Source organism: Trachypithecus francoisi, unplaced genomic scaffold (assembly GCF_009764315.1).
Source record: "Trachypithecus francoisi isolate TF-2019V2 unplaced genomic scaffold, Tfra_2.0 Lachesis_group10, whole genome shotgun sequence".
NCBI classification, from domain to species: Eukaryota; Metazoa; Chordata; class Mammalia; order Primates; family Cercopithecidae; genus Trachypithecus; species Trachypithecus francoisi.
Genome location: NW_022681455.1, coordinates 73,695,952 through 73,717,921, shown reverse-complemented (window position 1 = coordinate 73,717,921; position 21,970 = coordinate 73,695,952). Strand labels below are relative to the sequence as shown.

The following is a 21,970-nucleotide window of genomic DNA, read 5'->3' as shown; positions in this document are numbered from 1 at the left end:
TGTTACTTCTTCTGATTTATTGCAGAAGAAGTTCTGTTTTAGAGCTTTGGAATAGCCCAGCTTGGGTTGAATCCTGGCCCTGGCTTGTGCTCTCCGCTATGTGACCTTAGGCAGCACAGCTGCCTAAGGTCCATGCTCCAGAGGTGGGCATTCCTGCTGTGTGACCTGGGCAAGTTACATAACCCCTCTGTGCCTGTTTCTTTTTTTTCTTTTCTTTTCCTTTCCCTTTCCCTTTCCTTTCCTTTTCTTTCTTTTCTTTGCCAGAGTTTCACTCTTATTGCCCAGGCTGGAGTGCAGTGGCGCAATCTCGGCTCTCTGCAACCTCCGCCTCCCAGGTTCAAGCCATTCTCCTGCCTCAGCCTTCCAAGTAGCTGGGATTACAGGTGTGCACCATCACATCCGGCTAATTTTGTGTTTTTAGTAGAGATGGGGTTTCACCATGTTGGCCAGGCTGGTCTCAAACTCATAACCTCAGGTGATCTGCCTGCCTCAGCCACCCAAAGTGCTGGGATTACAGGCATGAGCCACCATGCCCGGCTGTCCCTCTGTGCCTGTTTCTTCATCTGAAAATAATAGTCCCTACTTCATAGCATTGTTGTGAGATGTAAATGAGTTAATGTATCCAAAAGTACTGACAGTGTTGCCCAGCTGTAAGTAAGCATTAGCTATTTTTTGCTGTCTCTGAGCCCCAGTTTTTTGTTTTTAAAGAAATAATACCCACTCTTGGCTGGGCACAGTGGCTCATGCCTGTGATCCCAGCACTTTGGGGAGGCCGATGTGGGCAGATCACCTGAGGTCAGGAGTTCGAGACCAGCTTGGCCAACATGGTGAAACCCTGTCTCTACTAAAAATACAAAAATTAGCCAGGCATGGTGGCAGATGCCTGTAATCCCAACTACTTGGGAGGCTGAGGCAGGAGAATCGCTTGAACCGGGGAGGAAGAGGTTGCAGTTAGCTGATACTGTACCATTGTACTCCAGCCTGGATGACAGAGTGAGACTCTATCTCAAAAAAAAAAAAAAAGAATAATACCTTCTCTCCAGATTATTAAGGGGATTCCTGAGATGCTGGTCAGTGGCTTATCGCATGATAAGCACTGATACATGCTCACTATTTTTATTGTGTATTGCTTTTTATTTATTTGTTTGTTTGAGGTAGGGTCTCACTGTATCACCCAGGCTGGAGTGCAGTGGTAGGGATCATGGCTCACTGCAGCCTCGACCTGGGGCTCAGATGATCCTCCCAAGTAGCTGGGATCACAGGTGCACACACCATGCCCAGCTAATTTTTAAATTTTTTTTGTAGAAACAGAGTTTTGCCATGTTGCCCGAGTTGGTCAGTTTTATTTTTTAAATCTCCTTTTCTTTTTTATTTTATCACACATAAGATCAATAAGGGGACTTACCCAGTGTCACGTAATTATGGACAGATCTAGGGCTAGCCCTTGATCTCTCAGCTTCCTTTCCAGGTCCCTTCCTGCCCAGGTTCCTGTGTAGATGGTTCTTGATTGGTTAATTTTGCATCCTTCCCTCTCTTTAATTGGGAGCGCTCCTCAGACTCTGTCTTCCATCCTGATGGATGGATGTAATGGAAGGTGGCCTCACTGGTCTTTTCTTTTCATGTGAACAAATCCTGGGGACCTATCTTTGCTTTCAGGATAACCACATCTGGGGAAACAAATTCCACTGTCCATACTCCACATGTTTCAGATTTGTGCCTCTACCTTTACTTTCCTTAGTTTGTGTATTCTTTTGTTGAACAGGTGTTTATTCAACATCATATGAGAGATGATGGATTCAGTGAATTCTGACCAGAGATCTTGTCACTTTGGAGCAAGCCTGGGAATGTGCCAGTTTTCAAAATGTTGCCCATAGCTGTCCCTCAACCGGTTCTGCTCCCACCCGCCACCCTCACCTGGTGCATAATGAACATTTAAGTTAATTCAGTAATTTCCTAACAAACACAAAATGATCAGCACCCTCACAACCATGTATTAATTGCTCACATGCCTTACATTGTTTGCTTTTTTTTTTTTTTTTTTTTTTTTTAGAAATAGGGTCTTGTTCTGTCGCCCAGGCTGGAGTGCAGTGGTGCCATCATAGTTCACTGCAGCCTTGAGCTCCCAGGCTCAAGTGATCCCCCAACCTTGGTCTCCCCATTAGTTAGGACTATAGGTGCACACCACCATTCTCGGTTAATTTTTTCTTTTTTTTTTTTGGGAGAGACGGAGACTTGCTGTGTTGTCCAGGCTGGTTTCAAACTTCTGCAGTTCTCCTACCCCAGTTTCCCGAAGCCCTGGGACTACAGGCATCAGCCACCATGCTTAGCTTGTTTTCTAATTAGTAGTTTAAGATGACAAAACTACATGGATGATAATAATTTCAATAATAATTCTAAAGCAGTGGTAGCAAATTCTTAGATTTTGCTTACTATATAGCAGGGACTATTCTATGAGTTTTACATAGATTAACTTATTTATTTATTTTTTGAGATGGAATCTCACCCTGTCACCCAGGCTGGAGGGCAGTGGCACTATCTTGGCTCATTGCAGCCTCCACCTCCCAGGTTCAAGTGATTGTCCTGCCTCAGCCTCCTGAGTAACTGGGATTACAGGTGTGTGCCACCATTCCCAGCTAATTTTGTATTTTTCGTAGAGATGGGGTTTCACCATGTTGGCCAGGCTGCTTTTGAACTCCTGACCTCAAGTGATCTGCCCACCTCGGCCTCCCGAAGTGCTGGGATTACAGGTGTGAGCCAGTGCACCTAGCCTTTTAATTTATGTAATTATCACAACTGGCCACAAGTAGATACTAGTACTATTCTAATTTTATAGGTAAGGGGAGACTAAGGCACAGAGTTATGTAGTTTACACACAGCCTCAAAGCTCTTAAATGTCAAGCAAAGATTCAAACCCAGGCAGTAAAACAACAGAGTATGTGCTGACAAACACTTTCTATCTGGAATGAAGAAGTGCCATGTGATCATTAGTGCCACATTCCTTTCTCTCCACCAAAATAGTGTTGGTTCTTGTCTGGCAGTGCTGTCATGTGCACTCCAAAAATCATTTCTCATATTGTTAAGTGGATTTTCCCCTGCTGAGATGGAGTTTTGCTCTTGTTGCCCAGCCTGGAATGCAGTGGTGTGATCTTGGCTCACTGCAACCTCCGACTCGCGGGTTCAAGCGATTCTCCTGCCTCAGCCTCCCTAGTAGCTGGGATTACAGTTGCCTGCCACCACACCCAGCTAATTTTTGCATTTTCAGTAGAGACGGGTTTCACCATTTTGGTCAGGCTGGTCTCGAACTCCTGACCTCAAGTGATCCACCTGCTTTAGCCTCCCAAAGTAATGGGATTACAGGCATAAGCCACCACACCCATCCTTTTTTTTTTTTTTTTTGAGACAAGAGTCTCTCTGTCGTCCAGGCTGGAGTGCAGTTGCACAGTCTCGGCTCACTGCAACCTCCGCCTCCTGGGTACAAGTGATTCTCCTGTCTCAACCTCCTGAGTAGCTGGAATTACAGGCACGTGCCACTGCGTCCAGCTGATTTTTGTATTTTTAGTAGGGATGGTGTTTCACCATGTTGGCCAGGCTGGTGTTGAACTCCTGACCTCAAGTGATCTGCCCGCCTCAGCCTCCCAAAGTGCTGAGATTACAGGCATGGCCACCATGCCTGGCTGAAAGTGGTGAATTTTTGAAAAAGCAATAGTGTATATACTACAATGGTATACACTAATATTGTTTCCTGGCGTTTTTCACATATAATTTTGGGTTTTTAAGATCAGTTTTTGTAATTAGAAAAGTAATACCACATGCAGGGTAGAAAAATTAAAAATACAACAGGGTAGACAAGGAAAAGTAAATCTCTCTCCTGCCCTAGACCTTGGTCCTCTAATCTGGAAAGCAAGGCTGCCACATTCCAGAATTTTTCTATGTACATAGAGATTCTTTTTTTCCTTGAAGACAGATGGGCGTATACTATCCATACTCCTCTATACTTCACTTTTCAAGAGTTTACCCTAGAGGTCATTTCATTTCTGTATCTGTCTTCCTTCTCTTGTTTTCATGGCTATATATGATTTCATTATACAGACATGCCAGGAGTTATTTCCAGATTCTTCCTGTTTTACCTAATGCTGTGATAAACATTCTTGCATCTTAGCATACACTTGTGAGTGTATCTGTAGGGTAAATTGCTTTCGGTGGAATTGGTGCATCACAGGTTGAGCATTTATTTTTTATTTTTTTTATTTTTTTGAGACGGAGTCTCGCTCTGTCGCCCAGGCTGGAGTGCAGTGGCACAATCTCGGCTCACTGCGAGCTCCGCCTCCCGGGTTCCTGCCATTCTCCTGCCTCAACCTCCCGAGTAGCTGGGATTACAGGCGCCCGCCACCATGCCCAGCTAATTTTTTGTATTTTTAGTAGAGACGGGGTTTCACTGTGTTAGCCAGGATAGTCTCGATCTCCTGACCTCGTGATCCGCCCTCCTTGCCTCCCAAAGTGCTGGGATTACAGGCGTGAACCACTTCGCTTGGCCAGGTTGAGCATTTAAAATGGGTGTATCCTGCCCAGTTGCCCTTCCAGGGCTACCCAAGTTTATGCTCCCGCCAGCACTGTGCTGGTGCCTGCCCCTCAGTCCTTTTCCTACACTGGGTGTGCATCATCAAGCGTCAGCCTCTGTTGCTTAAAAATAGGATGATGATGTTTTATTTTGCATATTTAACAAACTCTTAGAGTAATATCTTACCTTCTCTTTCCCTCCTAGGTGAACATGGGTGATCGGTTTGGGCAGATCATGATTGAAAACCTGCGGAGACGCCAGTGTGACCTGGCGGGAGTGGAGACCTGCAAGTCATTAGAGTCACAGGTCAGAGAGCAGGAACTGGGACATCCATTTGGACCCTTAGTCAACCAAGATATATAAAGGTCTTTCTTTGCAGATATGATCGTGGAGAAGCCCTGTTCAGTGCCTGCCACCATAGGCTGCTGAGCCTCCATGTGGGCTGCTAGTTCATGATACTGGGAAGACCAAGTCCTGCTTTGCCATCTTGGTGTAGAAAATACACATTTACATTTCCTACATCCTATTATTTTGACTTTGTATTGTGCAAATTTTCAAACAAACATAAAGGTAGAGGGAATGGTAAAATAAAAACACACGTCCCATCACCTAACTTCAGTATTACTTGTTTTATCAGTATTATTTCCTGTATTCTCCCACAATTTTTTTGTTGATGTTGGAATATTTTCAGGCAAATCCCAGACAGCACATGATCTCACCCCTAAATACGCATGTGAATCACCTACCAATAAGGACTTGCTTCTCCCAGGATGATGATGATACCGTTTCACAGATCATACCTCACAAGCTGACAACTCCGTCATAGCATTTAATGCCCAGTTCATGTTCAATTTCCCCAGTTGTTTAAAAAAACCTTTTTTTTATAGTTGATGTGTTTGAATCAGGATTTAAACATTGTCCACACTTTGTAGATGATTGATATGTCCCTTAAACCTCTTTGACTCTATCGTAATGCCCCCTTCCTTTAAAAAAGTCATTTATTTTTTCTCAAAACAACTCCCACCCCTGCCCGCATATAAATAGGTTCATTTTTTTGGGTGGGCGCGGTGGCTCACGCCTGTAATCCCAGCACTTTGGGATACTGAGGCAGGCAGATCACCTGAGTTCAGGAGTTTGAGACCAGCCTGGCCAATATGGTGAAACCCCATCTCTGCTAAAAATACAAAAATTAGCCGGGTGTGGTGGCGCATGCCTGTAATCCCAGCTACTCAGGAGGCTGAGGCAGGAGATTTGCTTGAACCTGGGAGATGGAGGTTGCAGTGAGCCGAAATCAAGCTACTGCACTCCAGCCTGGGCAACAGAGTGAGCCTCTGCCTCAAAATAAGTAAGTAAATTAATAAATAAATAGGTTCATTTTTACATGTCTTTTGTCACATAACCATTAGAATGCTTTAAAAAACTGTCGCTCATAGAAAAGTTCTTCCTTTATTTCTCTTTGGAAGTACTTCTCTTTGGAATGCTTGTTCAATATGGAAAGTCAGAAAGTAAAAAGAAGATATTAGGGTCTAGAATGTGCTTTTGAGAAAGGAGTCAGCTCAGAGGAGGTCTGGTGTGCTTAAGAGCGTCTCAGTGCCAGGCGCACTGGCTCACACCTCTGATCCCAGCACCTTGGGCAGCTGAAGGGGGAGGAATCGCTTGAGCCTAGTAGGTCACGGCTGCAGTGAGCTATGATCACACCGCTGCACTTCAGCCTGGGCAACAGAGTGAGACCTTGTCTCTTTAAAACAAAATAGTGTCTCAGATTTGTAAGCCGGTGCCTGGTAGTTCTCTAGTTCTCCATTTCTCTTCGTTGCACATTTTAGAAAGAACGGCTCCTGTCGAATGGGTGGGAAACAGCATCGGCCGTCGACATGATGGAGTTGTACAACAGGTTACCTCGAGCTGAAGTGAGCAGGTATGGGGTTGGTGAGCGTCAGCTTGATGGGCATTCATTGTGAACTGAAGGCATGATTGCCTCTATTCTTTAATGCAGAAAAACAGAACAATATGTGGAGATTTCATTTAAAAAAAAAAAAAAAACAACACAAGGCCAGGCACAGTGACTCACACTTGTAATCCCAGCACTTTGGGAGGCATCGGTGTGCCGATCACTTGAGGTCAGGAGTTCGAGACCAGCCTGGCCAACATAGTGAAACCCGGTCTCTACTAAAAATACAAAAATTAGCCCAGGCGGGGTGGCACACATTTGTAATTCCAGCTACTCAGGAGGCTGAGGCAGGAGAATCGCTTGAACCCCGGGGCGGGGGCGGAGGTTGCAGTGAGCTGAGATCACGCCACTTCACTCCAGCCTGGGTGAAAGAGCAAAACTCTGTCTCCAAAAAATAAAATAAATAAAAATGCAAAAGTTAGCCGGGAGTGGTGGCACAGGCCTGTAATCCCAGCTACTAAGGAGGCCGAGGCAGGAGAGTTACTTGAATCCAGGAGGCGGAGGTTGCAGTGACCTGAGGTTGCGCCACAGTATCCAGCCTGGGTGACAGAGCAAGACTGCTTCTCAAAAAAAAAAACAAAAAGACCGGCCGGGTGCGGTGGCTGAAGCCTGTAATCCCAGCACTTTGGGAGGCCGAGACGGGCGGATCACGAGGTTAGGAGTTTGAGACCATCCTGGCTAACACGGTGAAACCCCGTCTCTACTAAAAAATACAAAAAGCCAACCGGGCGAGGGGGCTGGCGCCTGTAGTCCCAGCTACTCAGGAGGCTGAGGCAGGAGAATGGCGTAAACCCGGGAGGCGGAGCTTGCAGTGAGCTGAGATCTGGCCACTGCATTCCATCCCGGGCGACAGAGTGAGACTCCGTCTCAAAAAAAAAAAAAAAAGACCCTAACTAGACCTATTTTGAAACAAGTTAAACACTGATAGCAGCTTGAAAGTAACTCATTAGCTATTAGCTGAGATAGGGCTTATGCCCAAACTGATTATTTTAGTAGAAACAAGCAGTTACACCTGGAAAACTCCCAGAGCAAGCCTGGCAGTGGAAATTTTACATAACTTTGGAGAGGGAAGAAAACGACGTTGCTCAAGGACGTATAAGGGGCTGGTGGGTTTTTAAATGGACTTCTCCCCATTATAAAGGAAATCTATGCTTGTGGTTCTAAAAAGTTCCTCAAGCATTATAAAGTGCATGAAGTATAAAGTAGTTGTCCCCTCTGTAGTCACACTTGGGAGGCAGCAGTTCTTAACATATTGGGGAATAGTCTTTTCCTAGATAGATAGAAAGATAAATATTTATTAATACATAGATTTCTATTTTTTTAATCTGTGGATTCATACTACACATACTGGTCTGTAAACCACCATCCTTTTTGAAAACAATAGATTGTATGTGCCTTTACATATCAAAATATTGAGGGTTGCCATGTCCCATTTAAGGGTACATAGGGCCATGCCTGGTGGCTCACGCCTGTAATCCCAGCACTTTGGGAGCCCAAGGCAGGTGGATCACCTGAAGTTAGGAGTTCGAGACCAGCCTGGCCAACATGGTGAAACCGTGTCTCTACTAAAAATACAAAAAATTAGCCGGGCGTGGTGGCGGGTGCCTGTAATCCCAGCTACTTGGGAGGCTGAGGCAGGAGAATTGCTTGAACCTGGGAGGCAGAGGTTGCAGTGAGCTGAGGTCATGCCATTGCACTCCAGCCTGGGCATCAAGAGCGAAACTGTGTCTCGAAAAAAAAAAAAAAATAGGGTACATAGTATTTGTATTGATATGTGGATATAGTATATTGATAATAATTTTTAAATAGTTAAAAATGTCTGTAGCTGGGCATTTAGTTGTGGTGTCTTGTTTATTCATCTTGTTTTCATTTCCCTGTTATAAACAACACTGGAGAGAACATCACTGTCGTGCATCTATGTACAGTCCTAGTGCGCACTTCAGCTCTTTTTTTTGTAGTCACTCTGTGCTTCCTGCTTCGTGCTTTCTTCTTGCCTTTGGAGATCTAAGATCAATAGCCTTTGGTCTCTTACAAGATCATGAGAAGAATTTTTGGCTTTGCTTTTCCATATAACTTATTAACATTTAGACATATCACTGGTTTTCCCAAATATGTACATGAATAATTGGCCATGAAAGCCTGGAGGGTTTGAGAAAGTGCTGTCTCCACGTGATCAGGTCAGTGCTTCCTGGATTCTTCTGGAAGCATCCTTCTCCACAGGTTGGTTTTCATTTGCTGTATGTCAAGACGACTGTTCTGAACATCCCTGACACGGGGTTGCTCTGGGACTGCTTCTAGATGCCCAGAAAGGAGCCTGTGACTAGCATCAACCACAAGGAAACTCTTGCCTCCAGGAAGTCATTTGTCTCATGTTTCCAGGACTTCTGTAGACAGCAACGTGTAACCCTCGCGGGGGTGGTGGGTAAGGAGATTGGAAGGCCTTTGTCTGTCTATGCCAGGCCGAACAGCCTGCCCAGCTCTCTGAATGCCACGTAGTTTGTATCTGCTTTTGCCAGAAACTGTGGAGTATAAGTCTAAGGCGAGGCTATTCATTGAACAAATGCTGAGTGTCTGCTGTGTACCCAGCACTTTTCTAAGCACCAGGGTTACAGCAATGATCAAAATAGGACAAAAGACATTCCTGCCCTTGGGAGCACTCATTCTAGTGAACAGCTTAATAATTAGTAGTGTCTCCTGATAGCTGTACTTGATAATAACCATCTTGGAGCCTTCAGTATGGTGATGGATTTTTCTAGAACTTGGTATCAGATCTGCTTTGGATGTCTCTGGTAGAATGACTTGGGAAGCAACCACATTACTTAATGTGTAGTCATTCTTACTTCAGATGTGGTCCTGAGGCCTGCATACCAAGACGGGAATGAAATCACAAATACAGAAACATGCACAGACATGCACATGTGTTCACACCTGTGCATACGTGCACACATATAACAGACAAGGCCTGGGCAACTGGCAGGACTCGATGTTAGCAGTGGCTATTGTGAATAGTAGGAATTTGGATCCTGTTTCTTTTTTTAATTTTATTCTGTGTACTTTTTGAAAATGCCTGACTTTTCCTCCATAGTGTGTACATAGTTTGACATAAACTTTTTTTTTTTTTTTGATAGAGATGGAGTCTTGCTATATTGCCTAGGCTGGTCTCACACTCCGGGCCTCAAGTGATTCTCCCATCTTGGCCTCCCAAAGCTCTGGCATTAGAGGCGTAAGCCACTGCTCCTAGCAAACAGAAACTTTTTAAAAAGCTGTTTCCATGTGTTTGTGCATGTTTCTCTCTGTGTGTGTATATTTATTTATTTATTTATTTTTTTGAGACTGAGTCTCGCTCTGTTACCAGGCTGGAGTACAGTGGCGCGATCTCTGCTCACTGCAACCTCTGCCTCCCAGTTCAAGCAATTCTCCTGCCTCAGCCCCCGAATAGCTGTGACTACAGGTGGGCACCACCATGCCAGGCTAATTTGTGTATTTTTGGTAGAGATGGGGTTTCACCATGTTGGCCAGGCTGGTCTCGAACTCTGACCTCAGGAGATCCACCCACCATGGCCTCCCAAAGTGCTGGGATTACAGGCATGAGGCGCTTCACCCAACCTGTGTATGTATATTTAAAAGTTTACATTTACAAGGCTTTTTTGGAAAAGTCATACATGCATATAATTTTTTATAAAGCCAGAATAAAGTAGTATAGAGTAAAAACAACCCTCCTCACTGCTGGTCTACTACCTTCTGTCTCAAGAGACAAGTACCATTTCTGGTTTCTTCTATATTTTCCAAAAGTCTGTACATATACAGACAAATTTGTCTCACTTTTTCTTTACATGGAGAGTAGTGTACTGTGCACATTACTTGCCTTTTAAATGACACAACTTGCTTTTTAAATTCCATGATATGTCTTGGAGGTTATTGCCTATTAATACGTATGGACCTACCCCATGTTTTAAAATGGCTGCATAGTGTCCTGTTTTGACAGTATCAATCTGCTTCAATTTACTCTGCCCGTCTCCTCCAGTTACCACTAGTTTTTCTTACTAAAGTTTAACAGCTCTTTATATAATAAGGAACTCAACCCTTTGCCACTTGAATTGCAAATATATGTTTCTAGTTTGTCATTTGTGTTTTGACTTTGTTTCTTTTCAGTGAAAAGAAATTAAAGTGGAGCCACATCATAATTACTATTTTATAGCCGCCTTCTTTCCACTTAACCTACCATGAACGTTTTTTCATATCCGTAACTATGGGCCATGATCTTCCTTTTCAATGCAGACCCTGGGATTGTTCTATTTTAATTCTTCCCACAGGATAGAATCACTTGAATTCCTGGATGAAATGGAGCTGCTGGAGCAGCTCATGCGGCATTACTGCCTTTGCTGGGCAACCAAAGGAGGAAATGAGCTCGGTGCGTGATTGTACTTTTCTTGCCTTGACCTGGAAATAGTGAACTTTTCTTTTTCCTTTTCTTTCCCTTTCTCCTTTTTTTGTCCTCCCTCTTTCTCTCTTTCTGTCTTCTTTCTGTCTTGTTTTGAGACAGGGTCTCACTGTGTCACCCAGGCTGGAGTACCGTGGTGCGGTCATAGCTCACTGCAGCCTCCAATTCCTGAGCTCAAGCGATCCTCCTGCCTCCTGAGTAGCTGGGACTACAGGAGCCGGGCTGATTTTCTGTAGAGGTCTCTCTAAGGCCAGTCTTGAATCCCTGGCCTCAAGTAGGCTGGGCACGGGGTCTCACGCCTGTAATCCCAGCACTCTGGGAGGCTGAGGCGGGCAGATCACTTGACATCAGGAGTTCGAGACCAGCCTGGCTAACATGGTGAAACCCTGTCTCTATTAAAAATACAAAAAAAAAGAAAAAGAAAAAGAAAAAAAATAGCCAGGCGTGGTGCCAGGCGCCTGTAATCCCAGCTGCTCGGGAGGCTGAGGCAGGAGAATCGCTTGTACCCGGGAGGTAGAGGTTGCAGTGAGCCAAGACTGTGCCATTGCACTCCAGCCTGGGCAAGAAGAGCGAAACTCCATCTCAAAAAGTAAAAAATAAATAAATAATTCCTGGCCTCCAGCAATCCTCTTGCCTCAGCTTCCCAAAGTGCTGGGATTACAGACATGAGCCACTATGGCTGGCCGGAACTTTTCTTCTTCCCAAACTGAAAGATATATTTGGAACTTTGGGCCCAGAAAGAACTAGAGGATCATGTACAAGTATCTGTGAGCATATCCAGAGAATTTGCTGTTATATCTTGTATGTTTTTGTAGCACAAAAACCAGGAGAACTGTTTAAGCCATGTAGCCCAAAACAACCCTTGAGAGATGTACTGTGGAGTTCCCGCAGCTGGAAGGTAAAAGACTTGAGAGTTCAAAGTAAAAATCTCCAGAAAAGGAACCGGCGTGTGTCTTTTCCATCCACCTACAACCAGGTTCACTGGATGTTAAACGCACAGATCCTTCCATCTCCCTCACCAACCCATGCTGCTAGCGGCTGAATTTTCCCTCTTCTCGTTAAGGTGCACATCCCTGTCTGTGGCCGAGTAGGGCCACGGGGAGCAGGTGTGGAGCCATCTATGTTTCTTGTTACCTTGGTCTTGGTCGTGGCCCAGCTCCTTTTCAGCTGCCCCCTGCTGGGCTTGCTTCCCCCAGTGGTTAGGCTTTGAGTATCTCTCCAGACCCATGGGGGCCACTTTAGATCCCAGTTCCGGCCTTCAGTGGAATGGCTTCCTTTCAAGCTTCCCCCGGATGTAATCCACATGACATGCAATCACAAGCAGGCAGCTGATCCGAAACAGAACTTGGCAGAGGCAAGGACCTCCCCCATCCCCTAAGCAAAAATTCCAGGTTGACTTGAGACTGATAATCAGCCCTTTGGACTTGTCATTCCACACAGATTTGCCTAACTGTGCAGCTCAGCCCACACACACCTTTCACATTGGTTTGGTTTGGTTTTGGTTTGTTTGTTTGTTTGTTTTGCGATGGAGTCTTGCTCGTTGTCCAGGCTGGAGTGCAGTAGCATGATCTCGTCTCGCTGCAGCCTCCGCCTCCTGGGTTCAAGTGATTCTCCTGCCTCAGCCTTCTGAGTAGCTAGGATTACAGGCATCCACCACCATGTCCAGCTCCTTTTTGTATTTTCAGTAGGGATGGAATTTCACCATGTTGGCCAGGCTGGTCTCAAACTCCTGACCTTAAGTGATCTGCCTGGCTCGGCCTCTCAAAGTGCTGGGATTACAGGCATGAGCCACTGTGCCTGGCCTTCACGTTTGTTTTGGATTTAAAGTCATTTATTGGTGGACTGAGTGCAGTGGCTCACACGTGTAATCCCAGCACTTTGGGAGGCTAAGGCAGGCGGATCACCTGAGGTCAGGAGTTCGAAAGCAGCCTGGCCAACATGGTGAAATCCCGTTTCTACTAAAAATACAAAAAGTAGCTGGGTATGGTGGCGCATGCCTGTAGTCCCAGCTACTTGGGAGGCTGAGGCAGGAGAATCTCTTGAACCTGGGAGGCAGAAGTTGCAGTGAACTGAGACTGTGCCACCGCCCTCCAGCCTGGGCAACAGAGCGAGACTCTGTCTCCAGAAAAAAAAAAAAAAAGTCACTATTGGCGTATTTTTATATTATCCTCCTCTTAATTATATTAAAAAAATACTTCGTAGTAGGGAAGTTGAAAGCTTCTAAAAAATATAACAAAGAAAATCCACCTGTATGCCTGTCAGTCAGAGATGATCTCTTGCAACTTTTCCCTTCCCCTCTGTTTCTAAATATTGTTTTGTTTGTTTTTATAATGAGTTGAATTTTTATATTTATGCAACTTTGATTTCAAGTGTTTTCAATTTAATATTATAACTTTTAGCACTTCCCACTGGCAGTTAAAAATGCTCAATGAGCATAATTGTAATGGCTTTATAATATTATATTATGTCACTATGGCGGAATTAATTTTTCCATGTTTTTGGAAATGTAGGTTATTTGTAATACTTTTATGTGAACTCTAGTTCTAACAAAGGAACAATATATTGAGCATTTTAATGTCAGGAATTTCTTTTGTCCCCACTGACCCCTGGCTGCTTTGGGACATCAGTGCTTGTCTATGTGGAAGATCCATCTCTGCCTCTGCTCAAAGTTCAGCACATAAAGGGCAGATTTTTGGCGTTAACTGCAGACAGTCCATAAACTGTTATAATGCTTTCTTAATCCTTTTAAAACCACCCATAAACACAGTCTTGCCCAACCTTTTGTCCTTACGAAACCTTTTTTATGTTAGCAGGCGGGCGGTGCTGCAGTGGTCAGCAGTGTGACTGGTGCCCCTGAGCCGGTCACTGGGGGTCCTCTCGGGGCCGCTGCTCCTGGCCACCAGGGTCTCCTAATGGTGTCTGTGTGTCTCCCCTCAGGGCTGAAGGAGATAACTTATTAATCTGTTGAAGGCTTGTGCCGAGCCAGAAGCGGAGGCCACTCGCCCTCCTGGAGGGTACCTGCAAGCTCCCTGAGCGCTGGGCGGGCCTCGTCCGCAGGTCTCATCCCACACGCTGAGAAGCCTCGATCACTATGGTGGTCACACATGTTCCTCTTCCTGTTCCCGTTGACATGTCGGTGTTTAAATAAATCTCACTTGCCACCAGTCTCCTGTGGTTGGAACTCTGCTGGCTGCCACTGCTCATTCTGTGCCCCATGGGTTGGGCGGGCCAGGGTTCATCTCTGTGTTAGCTAAAGCCAAGGACCCCAAGTCTGCTTTGACCTTGACTTACTCCCTGTGAGTCACCCTCGGCCCATGACCTCGAGTCCATTTTAGGATCTACTCCCTCACGTGCTGTTCGTTGCAGCACGTGACACTGTGCCTCACACCCTGACCCCTGGCCTCCACCAGATGCGAGGCTAGTGCTCTTCTCCGGCTCCTGCCTCCGCCGTGGCCACGCTGGCCTGTTCAATTGCCTCCTTCATCTTGGTCATGGTGGCCAGCTGAAGGATGGCCCCTGAAGTGTCCATGTCCTGATCCCCAGAGCCTGTGAGTGTGTGTTACCTTCTGTGGAAAAGGGGCTTTGCAAATGGGATTAGGGGTTTGAGATGAAGAGGTGGTCCTGGGTTATCAAGGTGGGTCTGGTAAGATCACGGAGTCCTCATTAGAGGGACAGACGAGACGTCAGAGCCAGAGGAGGAGAGGCCCAGAAGACAAGAAGCAGAAGCAACCAGGGGATGCTGCCTACGGCAATAGCAGCAGAGCCTCCCTCGGCCTCCAGCCGGAACTGCCTGCCAACACCTTGATGTTAGCCCAGAGAAACTGATTTCAGATTTCTCACTTCCAGAGCCGTAAGAGAAGACATCCGTGGTGGTGGTTTGTTTTTGAGATGGAGTCTTGCTCTGTTGCCCAGGCTTGGAGTGCAGTGGCATGATCTTGGCCCACTGCACCCACTGCCTCCCAGGTTCAAGTGATTCTTCTGCCTCAGCCTCCCAAATAGCTGGGATTACAGGTGCATGCCATCATGCCTGGCTAATTTTTGTATTTTTAGTGGAGATGGAGTTTCACCATGTTGACCAGGCTGGTCATGAACTCCTGACCTCAAGTGATCTGCCCGCCTTGGCCTCCCGAAGTGCTGGGATTACAGGCATGAGCCAATGTGCCCAGACTGATGTGTTTTGAGCCACCAAGTTTGGGGCTTAAACTTAACAGCCACAACTGGAAGTCAGTGCAGTTATGAGACAGGTTCGTAGGGCCCCTGAGTGATGACCTCATATTTCAGAAACAAGGCCTGTCCCACACCTGTCTGCTGAACTCCCTGAGTGATGGCTAGGCTTCGTCTACAGGGCCTTCTTAGTTACGTGACTGGCGTTGAGCCTGAACCTGCATTTGCAGGGTGGCACTGCAGAAGCCTTCAGCGCTCTCTGCTGGAGAGGTAACAGCCCCTCTTCTACCATTCAGAATCCTTAAATCAGAGTCCTCTAGAGTGTAGGCCCTGCAGCTCGAGTGGCATGCTGGTTGATGGGATGTGTTCCTATAAATAAATATCTGTGATAAAATGTATAAATTAGGTGCAGTAAGATTAGCAACAATTTAAAAAAGAGCAATTATAACAATAAAAGGTTATGTGAATGTGGTCTTTGAAGATATCTTGCCTGGTGCAGTGGTGCACACCTGTAATCCCAGCACTTGGGGAGGCCGAGGCAATGGATCATGAGGTCAGGAGTTCAAGACCAGCCTAGCCAACATGGTGAAAACCCCACCTGTAATCCCAGTTCTTTGGGAGGATGAAGTGGGCAGATCACAAGGTCAGGAGTTCGAGACCAGCCTGGCCAACATGGTGAAACCCTGTCTCTACTAAAAATAACAAAAAATCTGGGCTTGGTGGCAGGCATCTGTAATCCCAACTGCTAGCGAGGCTGAGGCAGGAGAATTGCTTGAACCCAGGAGGTGGAGGTTGCAGTGGACTGAGATTGCGCCACTATACTCCAGCCTTGATGACAGAGCAGGACTCCATCTTGGAAAAAAAAATATCTTAGCTATACTCATTTTTGGACCTCAACTGACCTCAGGTTACTGAAACCTTGGAAAACAAAACCATGGGAAAGGGGGAACTCTGGTATATGTACAGCATTAGCTGAAACTGTGTTTACTTTTGTTGTTTTTGGAAAGGGCCTTGCACTGTCTCCCAAGCTGGAGTGCAGTGGTGCAGTCATAGCTCTCTGCAGCCTCAACCTCCTTGGGCTCAAGCGATCCTCCTTCCTCAGCCTCCTGAGTAACGGAACCATAGGCACACACCACCATGCCTGGCTATTTTTAATTTTTTTGTAGAGACAGGGTCTCCCTGTGTTGCCAGGGCTGGTGTTGAACTCCTGGGCTGAAGTGATCCTCTGAACTCCTGGGCTGAAGTGATCCTCCCATCCGTCCTATTCCAAATTTGATACTGAAATTAGGCCAATTAATGGCCTCTACGTGCTCAAGTGAAAGGGTCACATGCCTTTCACTTTAAATCAAAGCTGGAAACTATTAAGCTTAGGAAGGCACGTCAAAAGCTGAGATAGGGTCGGGTGTGGTGCCTCAGGCCTGTAATCCCAGCACTTTGGGAGGCCAAGGTGGGCGGACCACCTGAGGTCAGAAGTTTGAGACCAGCCTGGCCAACATGGTGAAACCTCATCTCTACTAAAAATACAGAAAGTAGCCAGGTGTGGTGGCAGGCGCCTGTAATCCTAGCTACTTGGGAGTTTGAGGCAGGAAATCACTTGAACCTGGGAGGCGGAGGTTGCAGTGAGCCAAGATCGCAACACTGCGCTCCGCCTGGCTGACAGAGTGAGACTCCATCTCAAAAAACAAAAATGGTAATAATAATAATAAACAAAAAAAGAGCTGAGACAGGCCGAAAGCTAGAGCTGTTGTGCCAAACAGCCAAGTTGTGAATGCAAAGGAAGAGTTCTTGGAGGAAATGAAAAAGTGCTCCTCCAGTGAACACACGAACGATACGAAAGCGAAACCATATTATTACTGATAGGGAGAAAGTTCGAGCGGTCTGTATAGAAGATCAAACCAGCCACAACCTTCCCTTAAGCCAAAGCCTAACCCAGAGCAAGGCCCTAACTCTCTTTCAATTGTGTGAAGGCTGAGAGAGGAGAGGAAGCTGCAGAAGAAAAGTTGGAAGCTAGCAGAGGTTGGTTCCAGAGGTTTAAGGACAGAAGCCGTCTCCATAACATAAAAGTGCAAGGTGAAGCAGCAAGTGCTGATGGAGAAGCTGAAGCAAGTTGTCCAGAAGATCTAGCTGAGATCATTGATGAAGGAAAGTGGCTACACTAAACAACAGATTTTCAACGTAGGCGAAACAGCTTTCTCTTGCGAGAGGATGCCATCTAGGACTTCCATAGCTAGAGAGAAGTCAATGCCTGGCTTAGAAACTTCACAGGAAAGCCTGACTTGTTAGTGTCTAGTATCCAATGCAGCTGGTGACATTAAGGTCAGTGGTTATTTACCATTCTGAAAATCCTAGGGCCCTTAACAGTTATGCCAAATCCACTGGGTGCAGTGGGTCATGCCAAGGCAGGCAGATTGCTTGAGGCCAGAAGTTCGAAACTAGCCGAGCCAACATGGCAAAACCCCATCTTTACTAAAAGATACAAAAGTTAGCTGGGTGTGGTGGCACGTGCCTGTAGTCCCAGCTACTTGAGAGGCTGAGGCGTGAGGACTGCTTGAACCTGAGAGGTGGAGGTTGCACTGAAGCAAGATTGTGCCACTGCACTCTGGCCTGTGTGACAAAGTGAGACTCTGACTCAAAAAAAAAAAAAAAAAAAAGCGCCAAATCTATTCTGTGCTATAGAAATGGAACAACAAAGCCCAGGTGACAGCACATCTGATTACGATGTGGCTTACTGAGTATTTTAAGGCCATTGTTGACACCTACTACTGAGACAAAAATTACTTTCAAAATATTATTGCTTATTGACAGTGCACCTGGTCGCCAAAGAACTCTGACAGAGATGTGCAAGGTGATGAAGGCTGTTTTCATGCACGCTGACACAGCATTCATTCTGCAGCCCCATGGATCAAGGAGTAATTTTGACTTTCAAGTCCTCCTATTTAGAAATACATTTTGTAAGGCCAGGCATGGTGGCTCACACTTGTAATCCCAGCATTTTGGGAGGCCGAGGCGGGCGGATCACAAGGTCAGGAGTTCCAGACCAACCCAGCCAATATAGTGAAATCCCATCTTTACTAAAAGTACAAAAATTAGCCAGGTGTGGTGGCAGGTGCCTGTATCCCAGTTACTTGGGAGGCTGAGGCAGGAGAATCGCTTGAACTCGGGAGGCAGAGGTTGCAGTGAGCCAAGATCGCACCACTGCACTCCAGCCTAGGCGACAGAGTGAGACTCCATCTCAAAAAAATAGCAAGATAACTAGAATTAGAAATGGAGCATAAAGATGTGACTGAATTGCTGCAATCTCATCAAACTTGAATGGATGAGGAGTTGCTACTTATGAACGAGCAAAGAAAGTGGTTTCTTGAGATAGAATCTACTCCTGGTGAAATGCTGTGAACATTGTTGAAATGCCAACAAGGGATTTAGAATGTTACACAAATTGAGTGGATAAAGCAGCAGCAAAGTTTAAAAGGAATGACTCCAATTTTGAAAGAAGTTCTACTGTGAATAAAATGCTGTAAAACAGCCTCTCTTGCTACAGAGAAATCTTTCGGGATAGGAAGAGTCAACCAATGAGACAAACTTCAATGTTGCCTGCACAGCCATCCACTGATCTTTCAGTAACCACCACCCTGCTCAGGCAGCAACCATCAACATCAAAGCAAGACTCTACACCAGCCAAAGAGCCTACACCATTGCTGAAGGCTCAGATGATCATTAGCATTTTTAAAACAATAATGTATTTTTAAATTAAGGCATACACATTTTAAAGACATAATACTCTTGCACACGTAATAGAATACAGTGTAGAATAAACATAACTTTTATATGCACTGGGAAACCAAAAAATTCATGTGATATTCACTTTATTGAGATGGTCTGGAACTAAACCTGCAGTATCTCTCAGGTATTCCTGTAGGTGAAATCTTTCGAAAGAACAATATTTGTTCTTTTTTTCTTTTCTTTTTTTTTTTTTTGAGATGGAGTCTTGCTCTTGTTGCCCAGGCTGGAGTACAATGGTGCCATCTCTGCTCACTGCAACCTCCGCCTCCCAGGCTCAAGTGATTCTCCTGCCTCAGCCTCCCAAGTAGCTGGGACTACAGGTGCACCCCACCACACCCAGCTAATTTTTGTGCTTCCAGTAGAGACGGGGTTTCACCATGTTGGCCAGATTGGTCTCGAACTCCTGACCTCAGGTAATCCGCCTGCCTTGGCCTCCCAAAGTGCTGGAATTGCAGGTGTGAGTCACCACGCCCTGCCTGGATTTCTTATATATAAGATCATGATAGACATAATGTTACTTCTGTGCCATTTTGGATGCCTTCTCTTTGTTTTTCTTGCACAATTTCTCTGTCTACCTTCAATACTATACTGACTAGAAGTAGTAAAAAGTGGGCATCCTTGTCTTATTCCTGCTATTGGAGAAAAAGCTTTTTAGTCTTTCGTTATTGAGTATGATATTAGCTGTGGGTTTTTATATACGGTCAGGTTGTGTATGGTGGCTTCTGCCTGTAATCCCAGCACTTTGGGAGACTGAGATGGGAGGGTTGCTTGAGGTCAGGAGTTTGAGACCAGTCTGGACAACATGGGAAGACTCTTTGTTTACAAAAAACTAAAAACTTAGCTGGGCATGGTGGTGCATGCCTAGCTGCTTGGAGGCTGAGGCAGGATGACAGCTTGAGCCCAGGAGTTTGAGGTTATAGTAAGTAATGATAATGCCACTGCCCTCCAGCCTGGACAACATAGCAAGATCCTGCCTCATAAATAAATTGAATTTATTATATTGAATTAATTACCTATTTCTAATTTTGTTGAGTGCTTTTTTTTTTGTTTTTTGAGGCGGAGTCTCACTCTGTCGCCCAGGCTGGAGTGCAGTGGCCGGATCTCAGCTCACTGCAAGCTCTGCCTCCCGGGTTTACGCCATTCTCCTGCCTCAGCCTCCCGAGTAGCTGGGACTACAGGCGCCTGCCACCTCGCCCGCTAGTTTTTTGGTTTTTTTTCAGTAGAGACGGGGTTTCACCGTGTTAGCCAGGATGGTCTCGATCTCCTGACCTCGTGATCCACCCGTCTTGGCCTCCCAAAGTGCTGGGATTACAGGCTTTAGCCACCGTGCCCGGCCATTTGAGTGTTTTTTTAAATCATGAAAGGATATAAATTTTCTCAGTTTTTGTTTATATCAGTTGAGATGATTATGTGGGTTTTTTCCCCTTTGTGGTATATTACATTGGTTGATTTTTGTACATGGGACCACTCCAGGAATAATTCCACTTGGTCATGGCATATAATTCTTTTAATATGCTTCTGAATTCAGTTTGCTAGAATTTTTGTTGAGGATTTTTGTATCTGTCTTTGTTGTTGAGACAAGGTTTCACTCTGTCACTCAGTTCAGTGGCTTGATCACGGCTCACTGCAGCCTCCAACTCCCTGGCTCAAGTGATCTTTCCACCTCAGCCTCTTGAGTAGCTGGGATGACAGGCATGTTGCCATCACGCCTGGCTTTTTATTTTATTTTATTTTTAATTAATTAATTAATTAATTAATTAGTAGAGATGAGGTCTCACCATGTCTCCCAGGCTGGTCTCAAACTCCTGACTCAAGCAATCTGCCCACCTCAGCCTTCCAAAGTACTGGGATTACAGGTTTGAGCCAGCACACCCAGCCTAGTATCAATCTTTTTTTTTTTTTTTTGAGACAGAGTCTCACTCTGTTGCCCAGGCTGGAGTGCAGTGACACAATCTTATTCACTGCAACCTCCACTTCCCAGGTTCAAGCAATTCTCATGTCTCAGCCTCCCAAGTAGCTGGGATTACAGGCATGTGCTAATTTTTGTTTTTTTGTTTTTCTTTTTGAGACGGAGTTTCACTTTTGTCGCCCAGGCTGGTGGCACGATCTTGGCTCACTGCAACCTCTGCCTCCTGGGTTCAAGCTATTCTCCTGCCTCAGCCTCCCAAGTAGCTGGAATTACAGGTGCCCTCGACCACGTCTGTCTAATTTTTTGTATTTTTAGTAGAGACGGGGTTTCACTATGTTGGCCTGGATGGTCTCAAACTCCTGATCTCGTGATCCGCCCACCTTGGCCTCCCAAAGTGCTGGGATTACAGGCGTGAGCCACCATGCCCAGCCAATTTTTGTATTTTTAGTAGAGACGGGGTTTCACCATGTTGGCTAGGCTGGTCTTGAACTCCTGATCTCAAATCATACACCTGCCTCAGCCTCCCAAAGTGCTAGGATTACAGGCATGAGCCACTGCACCCGGCCTCAATCTTTATATGAGATATTAGTCTGTAATCTTCTTCCAGGGTCTTCATCTAGCTTTGGTATTGGGGCCATGCTTATAGAATGAGTTAGGAAGTATTTCCTCCTTTTTCTTTTTTCTTTTGAATTAGTTTGAGAGCATTGGTATTAATTAAACGTGCATTCGCCACATGTGGGTGGAGTGTCCTGCACATGTCTGGTAGGTCCAGTTTGTTTACACTGTTGTTCCTGTCCTGTTTCCTTATTCATCTTCTCTCCCGCTGTTCTCACCATAGGCTTCAGACTCCACAGTTTATCTGAGACCTTGATCTTTTTTTCTTTTATTCTTTGAGACAGAATCTTGCTCTGTCACCCAGGCTGGAGTGCAGTGGCACAATCTCAGCTCACTGCAACCTCTGCCTCTCGGGTTCAAGCGATCCTCCCACCTCAGCCTCCCTAGTAACTGGGATTATAGGCGAGCGCCACCACGCTGAGCTAATTTTTGTATTTTTGGTCGAGACAGGGTTTCGTTATGTTGACCAGGCTGGCCTCTAACTCCTGACCTCAGGTGATCCACCCATTTCGGCCTCCCAAAGTGCTGGGATTACAGGTGTGAGCCACCACGCCT

At 45.6% G+C, this 21,970-nt stretch overlaps 1 protein-coding gene across 3 annotated transcripts in view; it reads left to right on the top strand.

Moving 5' to 3' along the window:
- The window catches only part of LCMT1 (leucine carboxyl methyltransferase 1), a 70,620-nt gene extending 56,487 nt beyond the window's left edge, over positions 1–14,133 (top strand). For 2 of the 3 annotated variants that reach the window (XM_033217709.1, XM_033217710.1), the window contains exons 8-11: positions 4,763–4,864; positions 6,382–6,473; positions 10,820–10,917; positions 13,885–14,114. In XM_033217709.1, coding sequence (XP_033073600.1) covers positions 4,763–4,864; positions 6,382–6,473; positions 10,820–10,917; positions 13,885–13,907 — 315 coding nt within the window. In that variant the 3' untranslated portion in view covers positions 13,908–14,114. Of the gene's footprint in view, positions 1–4,762; positions 4,865–6,381; positions 6,474–10,819; positions 10,918–13,884 lie in introns of all 3 variants that reach the window. The other variant, XR_004438823.1, reaches the window with a different exon arrangement.
- The last annotated feature ends 7,837 nt before the right edge of the window (positions 14,134–21,970 follow it).